The sequence below is a fragment of the Fundulus heteroclitus genome, chromosome 23, assembly GCF_011125445.2.
Source record: "Fundulus heteroclitus isolate FHET01 chromosome 23, MU-UCD_Fhet_4.1, whole genome shotgun sequence".
Taxonomy (NCBI): Eukaryota; Metazoa; Chordata; class Actinopteri; order Cyprinodontiformes; family Fundulidae; genus Fundulus; species Fundulus heteroclitus.
Window position 1 is genome coordinate 26,611,334 of NC_046383.1, and position 12,718 is coordinate 26,624,051.

Consider the following 12,718-nt stretch of genomic DNA (forward strand, 5'->3'; position numbering starts at 1 on the left):
CTCGTAAGTCAGCCTTGATTGAAGCAAAGTGAAGAACTCTTACAGACAACGCAAAGCACTTCTAGGGGAACATCTGTTGAAGCAAGCTGGGTCACAGTACATCACATTTAGTGCTTGAGTGCCACTACAAACATTGAGACACTTTACAAGACGGTAACAAAAGCACTCAATCAGGGAAAACAGCAGAGAGGGATGAAACAAGAACAAGCTGAAAAAAGATTTCCTCTTTCGTATGTTTGTTCTGGATGACACTTTGCTTTACTTCCCCTTGTGTACATAAAAAAAAAAACAGTCATAAACTAATCAGAAAGTAATTTCCAAATGCTTAATTGTAATGTCTGGAAATCAATTTGGACTGTTCGTTAGTCGAATTGATTACTGCAACGTTGTCTTCACAATTCTCCCAAAAAAGTGGATCAGACAGCTGCAGCTGATCCAGAACGCTGCTGCCCGCGTCCTCACTAAGACTAAGAAAGTAGAGCACATCACCCCAGTTCTAAAGTCCTTACATTGTCTCCCTGTAGTTCAGAGGATAGCCTGTAAAACACTCCTGTTAGTCTATAAATCACTGAATGGCTGAGGACCTAAATACATCACAGACTTGTTATCAGTGTATCAACCATCCAGACCACTAAGGTCCTCTGGCTCAAGTCTACTCTGCATACCTAGAATTAGAACCAAACACGGAGAAGCAGCATTTAATTCCTATGCTCCACTTATCTGGAACAAACCTCCAGAAAACTGTAAAAGTGTTAAAACCCTGAGTTCCTCTAAATCAAGGTTATAATCTGTTTGCTTAGAGTTGCTTTTGAATGTTAATGTTCAATTTAAACTGTTAGTTAACTGATGAATCATTAGATTAACTTTGTAGTCCAATCTATCTTAACCTGCTGCTACTATTTCACTGCAATGTGCTTTCCTCTTTATGTTTTCTTTTATGGTCTGTTCATGTACAGCACTTTGAATTATCTTGTTACTGAAATGTGCTATACAAATAAATTTGCCTTGCCAGTCATTCATGTAATCATGAGCATAATAATAATAATAAAATTGTTCCTAAGCATGTATTCACTTGTTCCAGATCCATTCATCATAATTTATTTTAACATCTAAACAGAAAAAAAAGGTAAAGTAAATAATCTTTTCTGTACATTTTCTCTCACATTTTTCTCTCCAACCAACAGAACGACACTGCAAAAGCAATATCCATCCCTCGCAGTGTTTATTGTCTCTAAATATCCTTAGTTGTCTGCTGAATCCTTCATGAAAATACATTCATGATAACAGAGATGCGCATTAGAGTAAAAACAAATCAGAGGGAAGGATTAAAAATATTACACATAGCATTATGACACCATAAATTACAGACGCAAACACTTGCTCCAACTATACATACATTTAATAACATACGTTGAACTGTGCATGCAGCGCCTTTCAAATGTATTTGTACATTTTGTCACATCACAACACCAAAATGTATTTTACTGTGATTTAAATGAGCATAAAGTTGACTATGAGGTGGAAAAAAAATGGCTTAAGAAGTCCAGTTTGCAGTGTACCACATAAAAACAAAAACGGACATAAATAAATAAATAAATGTCTCAGAAAACATAAGGAAGAAGGTGCTTTGGTCAGATGAGACCAAAGCTTTTTGGCCTTCATGCAAAACCGAGTGGCAGAAGTGTATTATGGCGGTGGACAAATCATGCCTCAGGGAGGTGGAATGCAGCTCTACAAAATTTTAACTCTGAGCGTCTGAGCCAAAAAGGCATAACACCCAAAATTTGCTCATCTTACATCCTTTTTACACACAAACATGGCCCAGTTTACATCGTTCTATCCCATAAAATCCCAATAAAACACACTGAAGTTTGTGGTTAAAATGTGACATTTGAAGAACTTCCAGGTAAGTGAATACTTTTGTAAGGCTTCGTCTCCAAACACCACATATATTCATGTTCATCTCTCCTGAGGCAGGTAGCTCAAAAATGTAAATAACGGCATTCTCAGAAGATCATGCTGCGAGCAAAGGAGCCACAGTCCTGACTGCACATTCAGAGAGATTTTTCTAACGAGACCTTAGGAGTAAAGCAGTCCCTGAGAGGAGTGTTTCTGTTGCAGTCCATAATGGTTTGAGGTCAGAAACTGACAGCAGGGGGCTGCACACTTTGTGACTCAGTACTCATCATAAATACAGTGTGTTCATCTTTAAATACATTTACAAACGCAGTTCATCAGTACAGTCCAGTCATGGCAGCATATATATATATATATATATATATATATATATATATATATATATATATATATATATTTATACAGCATGTATATATATATGCTGTAAGGAGATCAAAACACATTTAAGGGATCCAAACACAGCTTAGAACTGCCTCTTATCACCTTTATTGTATAATAAACCAAATTCATAAATTACTTCAATAAAAACTGTTCTTTTTAAGCTTTAAAGCTCTAAAACCGTGACCGGCGGCTTGGAAACTTTCCCAGCTGCTCTATTTCAAAAGCTCATATCTGCTTTGTATCAGTAAACTCTGGCTTATTGAGGCTGCTGGTTACAAATCATAAGCCCTTCTAGTGCTTTCTTGATTGGATTACTTACAGCAGATCACGTCTGCTCAGACAGAAGACGCCACAATAGCTACTGGTGAAATGACCAGTGAAGCTGTGCGGAGGAATTCAGCCCATCATGAGCTGACCAGCTGCGTGTGGCCTGGGCCCTCTGAGGATTCGTCTTTTATTTAGAGTTTATTTTACTGAGGCTGAATTCAATGCTGCTGCTGCTTCAGGCTACGTTTCTGTGTAATAACACATTAATTTACCGTACTGACATAACCTGTACACCATCTGTTTTTGACGCTGTATTTTACAAGCCCTTATAGCCCAGACTAAATGACGGTGATGCGGTAGTTGGGGTCGTTTGCCGTGCTGGAGCCGTCGGTTTTGACCTGGGTGACCTTGGATGAGTGCTGCGAGCTGTGCAGCGCGCTCCGACGGCACAGGCGCTCGCGGTAATTCTGGGCGAAGATCAGCAGCATGAGCGGGTTGATGCAGCTGTGCGAGTAGCTGAGGCAAATGCTGATGTTGTACGCGTAGACGAAGGCGATGGTGGGCCGGTTGTTGCTCAGGTTGATCACCTGGATGACGTGGTAGGGCGACCAGCAGATCAGGAACAAGGCGATGACCATCAGCACCATCTTGGTGGCCCTCTTGGCCCACACCGACTGCTTGCGCTTGACCCGGCGGATGGAGCTGAACACGTGATAGAGGGTGAGCGAGTAGAAGGTGCTGATGATGATGAGCGGAATGATGAAGCCCAGGATGGACTGGTACAGAGTGTACCAGTACATGTCCTCGGGCCCGTCCAGGTACATCATGCACACCTCCAGGTGCTGCCTGCGGTCCACCTTGGCGTAGATCATGACGGGCACGGTAAGGAGGAAGCTGCCCAGCCACACCAGTATGTTGATTATGATGGTCCACTGCACGGTCCTCCTCTCTGAGCTGGGATGCACAATGGCGATGTACCTGGACAGGAGAAAAAAAAAAATGCTATTTAGAACCTAAAATAGAGGAAAAACTAAATAAAGCGTTTTTTTTCTGTAAGTGCATGTCAAAGTAAAGATCCACAGGGTGTCATGTTAATACTCGAAGAGCTTAAAAACAGGATACGTAGTAATGAGGAGACAAAGTGCAGTATAATAACATTACAATTTTCTTGCTTGATGAAAAGTTAAATTTTAGACGGGGAGTGTTTGCAGATTTCTAATAAGATGTTGCATTTGGCTTCATTTTGTTGCAAAGCGCTATAAGACAACAACAAGAATGAAAGAGGAATTTAAGTGCACCAAATTATATACATCCAGCCTCCTTTTAATTTCACGTTGCCATCCAATTTTTGAAAACTCCTATGACAACGATCACACAATGTTCTCCAAGACATTCTGCTGCGGTTCTGAAAGCTAAGAATACAAAGGTTGAATAAGAAAAGGAAAATTTCTCCTTTTGTGGCATAATGAAGAGAAGCTAAAAGCACCGGTTCATCTTTTTTACATCGTTTTTCTCTCCCTGGTAACCTCTGAAAATAGCCTGCAGCCCACCTGTAGCATATGCTATCAAAGCCCAGCGCTGTTGTGCTTGGAGTCTGAAACATATTTATTTCTACTTTACTTTGGTGGAATTATGTTTTAGATTACCCTGACATAAGATGGTAGAGTAAGGACAATTACTTTTCTTGAATATAATGCCTTTATAAGCAAGAAGAGCAGAAAGCTGATAGACCCAATCTACCTATTAATTGATCAGGAAAAATGTGTAGTTTAATGTGTCAAATTTTATGACATCCAGAGAGAAAACCTGTTTTCAGACTGTCCTTTTTGACCAAAATGCAGGTTTTACAAGACTTTGTAAGCAGCATCCCTTTATTGCTGTCTGATTCAGTATTGCACTTTCAACATTCCTATTCGCTGGCATCTTTTACTTTTAATTCGACTGCAAGCGAAACTGCATTCATCTGTCTGAACAATGCTTATAGCATCTTTGTTAAAGGGGACGGAGTTGAAGCTAAAGAGGTGCTTGGTCTGTTTGCAGGCACTTTCTACGGCTCTGTGTATTAAAAAATGAATGAGATGTTTTAAGGTGGATGAGTTTTCGCGTCTCATGATTACAATAGGATGTACAAAGACAGTTTTCTGAAAGTCCTCTCACCATACAAGACATAATTTGCTGGTATAATGGCCCGATGGAAATGTACAATGTGCAGCTTACACACTCTCTGAGGCCAACCCCTGCTGCAGGTGTTCCTGCGAAACACCCTGAGTTTGAAACGAGCAATTTAATTGTTCTTTATGTGCTCAGATCATAGACGTGGCACCTGGATCATTTAATTTGAGAACATTGTGTTGTCATGGCGCGCTATGTAAAAGCCTGTGCTATGGCGCTTGCAGCATTTTGAAAGAGGCGACTCTCTCCTCACATTCACTTATGTGACATAAAAAATAATTTTTAGAGGGTACTTAATATTAGATTAAAACTCTTTGCATTTTATTCAAACATATTCATTTAAACAGGCGGTGTTCAAAATCCAACATTAAACACTGTGATCAGGGCTGCTGGGTTCTGGTCCCAGCCTGGAGTCTTTCTACACGGAGTTAAAAGGCGAATTGGTGACTCCAAATTGCCTTTAGGTGTGTGTGTGTGTGTGTGTGTGTGTGTGTGTGTGTGTGTGTGTGTGTGTGTGTGTGTGTGTGTGTGTGTGTCCATGATTGTTTGTCCTGTCTGTTTCTATGCTGCCCTGTGATGGATGGGTGACATGTCCAGGGTGTAAGGATGGATGGATGGATGGATGGATGGATGGATGGATGGATGGATGGATGGATGGATGGATGGATGGATGGATGGATACAGCATTTCGGAAAACCAATCCTACTCAAACATTTTGATCAGAATTTCCAAATAGAAAACCTAAAGAAATTCAACAAAGATAAACAGTTTTTTTTAATTTATGGTGTCTCCAGGGATCCAAAGTGAGAAGCGTGATCCCCAAATGGATGAAACTTGTAACAGTGGTGCATTTTGCCAGGAGTGGCTAACCTACCCAAATTACTCCAAGAACACATGGACAACTCATTTAAGAGGTCACAGAAGAACCTAAAATAACGGAATATTTCCCGTTATAGTCGCACACAGGGGATATTTATCTCTGCATTTAACCCATCCCTTAGGGAGCGGCGAGCTGCCGACACTGAGTGGCACACAGGGAGCAATATGTGGTCAAAGGTCTTGCTCAGGGACCCAGAGTGGCAGAATGAGTGTCAAGCTGGCAACCTTTGCAGCTTCTCCAAGATGCAAACGCCTGGCTCCATATCCACAAGGCCACCACTCCCACTAGAATAACATCTAAAGGACTGCAGGCATCAATTCTAGTCAGTGTTTATGTTTCAACAAAAGAAAGAGACTTGGCAAAAAACAAGGCATCCATCCATGGTAGGGGTGATAGGCACGAACCCCTGCTGACTAAAAAATAACTCAAAGGTACGTCTTACATTGACCAAAAACTTCCTGTTGATCCTTAAGACTTTTGGGAAAACACCTGGCGTAAAACTAACAGACAAATGAACCTTATGCTGAAAAGCCAGTCATGGTGGTGGAAGTGCGATGGTCTGGGACTGCTTTGCTGCTTCGTAGCTGAATGACTGCCATGACCGATGGAACCAGGAGAACGTCGAGTTTGGGACTTTAAGCTCAAGTGCACTTATGTTATACATCATGACATTAATCCAAAGCACACCAATAAGTCCATCTCTCAAGAGGCAAAAATAAAAAAAAAAAAGAGAAGAAAAGGTTTTGGGATAGCATAGTGAAAATTTCAAGTTAAATCCATCTCTGATCCTGTGGCCTGACCTTAAACAAGCTCTTCGTGGTCAAAAAGACAAGGCTGACTTAAATGAAAGCTGCAAAGAAGAATGAGCTAAAAAAAAAATGTCTCTCCAAGAATGTCAAAGATTTGCTGCCAGTGAGACGCTTGGCAGAACCCGAGCAAATGACCTTGAGGGAGTAACTACTATTCCACATCCCATTTCTTATGAAATGAAATCATTTGGAAACTAGATTTGCTTTATTTACTCTGATTGTCTTGATGATCTAGACTGAATTTGAAACAGGGAAACGTGACAGCAAAAAAAAAAAAAATCTATTAGAAATCTATTAGGGGACAAATACTTTTTCACAGCGCAGTATATGAGTTGTCTTATGAATAATAATGAGCTTAGTAAGAATTAAAAATATCTTGAGACTCGAGATTGAAAAAGCCTCTGTGTTGTAAGTTAGAATTTAACTTTGAATTAGTGCTTTAATTAAAGCACTAATTCAAAGTTAGGAACAAGCTAAGCTTCTTTATCCTGAACAGCTGTGGTTGCCAGGGACAAGGTTCTTGCATAGTGTTGGACTACAAGGATTTATTACTACTTTTGCTAATATGGCATACCTCAATCTCAAATTAATTATTTCTGTTTGTTTTTCAACAGTTTGGGAAAGAGCAGAATCATCTTTACAATTACTCTGAACCAAACCAGTGTGTTCCAGTTGGCACCTTTAGATAAATGGCCAGAATTCAATTCATGTATTTGATTACGCACGCTGGTAAACATGCGTAATTTCCTCTCGGCAACTATTTGCAGCAATTTCATTGAACAGGTTATGTATGTATGGAACCTTTTATTTATCCAGGTAGCCTCTAGTTGAGATTTTTTTTTTAAATCTCTTTTTCAACAGAGATAGTCTGTTTTAGCAGTGCAGTGTAAAAATCCTAATTAGGAAAAGTAATTAATTACTTTTTTGTCTGCGCGCGCGCAAACAAGACTCCGTTCTTTTCTATTCCAGCATCGCATAGTTGGAGAGGTTGCGCGTACTGAGGGTGGGTTCGCCACTTACCGGTCGATGCACAGCACAGTAACTATCCCCACGGTGGTGAACTGGTTGCTGACATCCACCACCACCACCGCCTTGCACATAAAGTTTCCGAAGACCCACTGCCTGTCCCTGACCAGCTGGTGGATGTTGAAGGGCATCACCAGCAGGAAGAGCATGTCAGCTATGGCCAGGTTCAGCACGTAGATGTCCGACACCATCTTCTTCTTGCACGCGGCCACCGCGTAGATGACCAGCGCGTTGGCGATGACTCCGACGCAGCACAGGATCCCGTAGATGGAGGGGAAAATGTGCATGAAGGTGGTGATGTCGATGGGGCTGTAAGGCGCGGCGGTTGCAGTTAGACATGACTGATTGCTGAAGTTGGATGATGTGTTGTCTTTGCAGTTTATGTCCGTGTCATTCATCTTTAGATCCCCCCTCTTCAAAAAGAGGAAGAAGAAAAAAAAAGGCGCTCTTGCAGCTGGAGTCTGCTCTCCAAACTTGGGCGTTAAAACTTGCTCTCTGTCCCCTCAAGCGGCTCCGAATCCGCGTCCTCCACTCGGTCCGGGTGCTCAGATTTGAGATCAAGAAGTTAAAAAGTCTGAGCCGGAGCGACTCAGCGAGCAACAGATGCCATGTGAGACAGCTATGATGTGGCCAAGAAGAACTGTGCGCAACTGTTGTGCCAGCTCCAAGCGCTCAGAGAGCCTCGGCGGACCTGCAGGTCCCTCCCTTCAGTGATCATATGTGGGTTGTGTAACATAAGCAAATGAAAAAGCATGCTTTTGAATGGGACATCACGCCTCGACTTCAAAGTCAAATCTGAATTTATGTTGTGGGAATGTTTTTTGTTTTGTTTTTTTTTTTGTTGTTTTTTTTTTACTTTTTCCATGACTACACAAAAACCAAATGCATTACATAGTTGTTACATGGCATTTTCTGTGCTTATGTACCAAAACACAATCAGTCAGTAACATCTAGTTCATGTTTTCCACAGCTGGCTGTTTAGTACAGGCAAAAGTCCAGTTGATCTCAACTTTATAAACAGCTCTTGATAGTTTTCTACGCGCTGCAAATTTTTGTAGGAATCCAATAACAGCCGAAAAGCTGACACCAGGGTAAATTTCTGTTTTTATTTTATTTTGAATTCATTATACTAAATGCGTACCTCTCAAAATTACTGCATTGCTTTGTATCAAATCAACAGATCTCACTGATTTAAGAAACGTGACTACATTGCAAATCAGCATAAATAAAAATCAAAACAACAACAACAACAACATAATAATAATAATAATAATAATAATAATAATAATAATAATAATAATAATAATAATAATAATAATAATAATAATAATAATAATAATAAGTTGTTCAATCACAGAAGCGGTATATATAGTAGTGGCAACTATCGCTCTACATGTGACCACAGCTCCACCAGCCCGCTGATCTCTGGGATGTAACTCTGAAAACCACTCAGTGCCAGTGACAGGCAAAGAGGAGACACTCAGTCTCTTTGCTTGTCTTTTCTTTCCCCACCCTTATTTTTGTTTCTTGCATGCGTCCTCTCATCCTTTTGTAACAAAATATATCAGTGCAAAATTATTTTTCAAATATAACAGCTTGTGTAGCACATCTTTAAAATGTCTTATTTAAATGCAATCATGCACAGTAAGATTACACCAGAAAGCACAAGACGTAAGGACATTTGGACTATTGGTACAGATCCCCAGTAACTAGCTAACGCTGTCAGGGTTTAGTTTTAGTCTGTTTTTTTCCTGTTAGTGTTCAGTTCCTCCTCCCCTTCTCACTCAGCCTACCCTTCACTCCCTCTGCAGTCAGTCACACCTGTAGGTCATTAATTAGTCAGAATTCACTCCACCTGCCAGCCTCCCTACTTAAGCCTCCCTCTGTCTTCACTTCCCTGCCGGTCCATCAGCACAGGATCCCGTAGATGGAGGGGAAAATGTGCATGAAGGTGGTGATGTCGATGAGGCTGTAAGGCGCGGCGGTTGGAGTTAGACATGACTGATTGCTGAAGTTGGATGATGTGTTGTCTTTGCAGTTTATGTCCGTGTCATTCATCTTTAGATCCCCCCTCTTCAAAAAGAGGAAGAAAAAAAAAGGCGCTCTGCAGCTGGAGTCTGCTCTCCAAACTTGGGCGTTAAAACTTGCTCTCTGTCCCCTCAAGCAGCGCAAATCCGCGTCCTTCACTCGGTCCGGGTGCTCAGATTTGAGATCAAGAAGTTAAAAAGTCTGAGTCTTCAGATTCCTCTCACTCCTCGCCTGTCTACCTGGTTTGCTCCTGCTAGCTGTTGGGATCCTGCCTTGGTTAACTTACATTTAGTCTCCCCATCTAAGTTACCCTTAATTATAAAAGGAAAACAAGCTATTTTAAGTGGAGGGGAAGGAGTGAAGGTAATGCTACATGCTAGTACACCTCATGCATGTGCCAAATAAAAAACATTACACCTCATGATTGCTGCGAAGGTATCTCATTCAAGGTGTTACAACTGTACCCCTGTCCCAACTGTGTGCGTATTTCTCTACATCCTTTCCAAAGTTAAAACTCGTCCGTTGAATAGAGTCATCACAAGTGGGGCGATGTTTAGAGCATTGATTTTTCTTATTTTGATTGTAGCTTACAGACGATGGAACGCCAGTGTTCAGTTCGTTAGTTAAAAAACAGACTATTTAGAGCAGAACGTGTTTTAATACAGAAATGTTGTCCAACAGAAAGGTAAATGCAGTTACTGTACAGCACATGCACTCAATACTTGGTCCAGGGTCTTTTTAAATTAATTACTGCATCAACGCTGGGTCAGTTGTTGGGTCTAGTGTCTCTCATCTTCCTCTCCACAATAATCTATTCATTCTCAATGAGGTTGGAGTTAGGTGAGTTTGTTGGCTTATTAAGCACATTAATGCCATGGTCATGAAAGCAGGTACTGGTGCACTTGGGGAATTGTGGCTTAGTGGTTAAAGCAGGGCACTTAAAACATGAAAGGTTCCCCAAATCAAATCTCACAGACTGCCCTTCTGGTTCCCTGAGCAAGACCCTGAGCCCCAGAACGCTCCCTGGGTGCCGCACAGCGCAAGCCCGCTGCTCCCTAAAAGGGATGGGTTAAATGTGGAGGGCAAATTACACTGGAATGTTGCAATGACAAATAAAGATGATGATTTTAGGGACATGTGCCTCGTCCTGCTAGAAAACTTAAAGAGACTTGGTGTCTCCGTAAAGCTTTTCAGAAGAGGGAAACTTGATGTCTAAAATATTCTAGTATACAGTTATGCTGGTTTTGGACACCAGCAGATGACATGGGTCCCCAACTCATCACTGACTGTGGACATTTCTCACCGGACCTGATGTTCCTCCAAACACTCACTTTCAGGGTTATACTGGGACTAAAACACCAGCCCTGGACCTTCTCTCAACCTGGTATCTAAATACAACATATTGCTATAAGTAGGCGCTCACCCTCATTAAATCATTAAATTCACGTGTTCCTATTACTTCCAGGGCATCATGGGCATAAAGCCTTACTCCTGGATCCTAGATTTACTCCCACTAAAATCTATTGCAGCTTATACCATATCTCTGTATTGCCATCACTTTTATAGGTTTTATGTAATTCTCTGGAAAGAAAAACTAACAATTTTGGGTTTTTATTACCCTTAAGGACCCATCCAGGGTGCAACCCCAACACACACACACATACACGCACACACCCACCCTTCTAGGATATTAATTTACTCAAATGCAGTGAACATACAGAGCCAGACAACCTGGGAGAGATTTTGATTAATCTCTCTTTCTTTTTTAGAATTATCAGCTGAAAACTGAAAGGTTGCCAACAAATTTGCATTGGTAAGACAGAGAAGATTTACTCTGGTGTGTTTCATTTAGAGACTAGGGGAAGAGAAAATATCAACCCTGTTTAAACTGTGGAAAAATAAAATCTATTAAAGCCAAACTATTTCCGCTCCTCGCAGGGTTTCACCAAAATCATTTCACATAACCTTCACCCTTACTAAACTAATACAGGACATCGTGATGTGTTTTGAAGTGAATACCTTTTGAATTTTCGCTGTGGGGAGCCTCATATGAAACATGTGATTTTCTTTGGAGCTTTGTTCCAATATTACAGGGAGCATTTTTAAAAGAGGGGAGCCAATCTCATCGACGCAAAGCAGCAGAGAGGACTCTGCCGCTGCACCACAGGTCAGCGGGAATTTATACGCCGTCTTCATGCTGGCCCGGAGGTATTGTTTGTTCAAACTCTGTGGCAGGTCATTTCAGCTCCATCCACTGGCCAGTGTTCACAGGGGTGTAATTATTTCCTCATAGGCTGTTTTCAAAAAGAAAATCTGTCCAAAGTACTGGATATCTTTAAAGTCGGCTTTCACGTGAAACTACGTTAGTGATTTGTATTTTATCATCTCCATCCTGGACCCTCTCTCTATCTTTTTTTCACAAGTATGAAAATATGTTTTTATCAAGACTTACAGTACAGATTCTCTCTTGATGTCAATGAAATGCCAAGAGATTAAATGGCAGGAAAGGTTTTATAGCATTTGAACATTTTTTTGTTTTGCACTTGGCAATGTTAAAGCCAAAGGTTCTAAGATGATATGAGAGACCAGCACAAATTAGCACCACATTCTTAATAGGAGAAAAATTATACATGGTTTTAAAACCTGGGTTTTACAAATAGAAACCCACCACACACTGAACTGCAATTATAGCTGCAGATCTTTCTCTACCAGCCTTGCAGATAAAAATGAGTCATTGACGGTCATTCTTTGCCAAATACCCCAAGCTCAGCCCTGGATTAATATTCCGCAGTAAATCATCTGATGGACAAAGGCCTTTACTTTGACTAAGCCATTTTAACGTGTATATTTTTTGCTCTAAGCCCTTCGTTCTTGCCATTCTTCAATAAAGACCAAAGTTGTGAAGCCCACAACTAATGTTGTCAACAGGTTCTTCCCACATGAGCTGTGGATGTGTGTAGCTCCTCCAGAGTTACCATTGGTCTCTCGGCTGCTCCTCCAATGAATGCTTTGTTTCCTCAGTCGGTCAGGGTATGTGGATGGCCATGCCTCTGTCAATATACAGCTGTCCCATGTTCAAAGCTAGGGATATTGTTTTAGAACCTCTGATGCCTTCACTTACCAGCTGGGTTTATGCTTAAATAAATTACACACAGGGGGGCTCTGATTACCAATTTACATTTAGGGGTACCAGAGTAAAGGGGCGAGAATTTGTAAAATATCAGTAAAACATTTTGAA

General features: G+C 41.0%; 1 protein-coding gene across 1 annotated transcript; it reads right to left on the reverse strand.

Moving 5' to 3' along the window:
- Window positions 1-2,344: 2,344 nt before the first annotated feature.
- LOC105936668 (melanin-concentrating hormone receptor 2) lies at window positions 2,345-8,140 on the reverse strand. The gene is made up of 2 exons (XM_012878005.3): window positions 7,447-8,140; window positions 2,345-3,543 (listed from the first exon to the last, which is right to left on the reverse strand). The coding sequence occupies exons 1-2, from the start codon at window positions 7,848-7,850 to the stop codon at window positions 2,904-2,906; spliced, it is 1,044 nt and encodes a 347-aa protein (XP_012733459.2). The 5' UTR covers window positions 7,851-8,140; the 3' UTR covers window positions 2,345-2,903.
- Window positions 8,141-12,718: the final 4,578 nt, after the last annotated feature.

What these genes read in the sequence shown, in the direction of transcription:
- LOC105936668 (XM_012878005.3), bottom strand. Translation starts at nt 7,850, where the DNA reads ATGAATGACACGGACATAAACTGCAAAGACAACACATCATCCAACTTC. An exon ending in ACTGTGCTGTGCATCGACCG is followed by an intron (nt 3,544 to 7,446) that starts GTAAGTGGCGAA and finishes TCTCCTGTCCAG; the next exon opens with GTACATCGCCATTGTGCATC.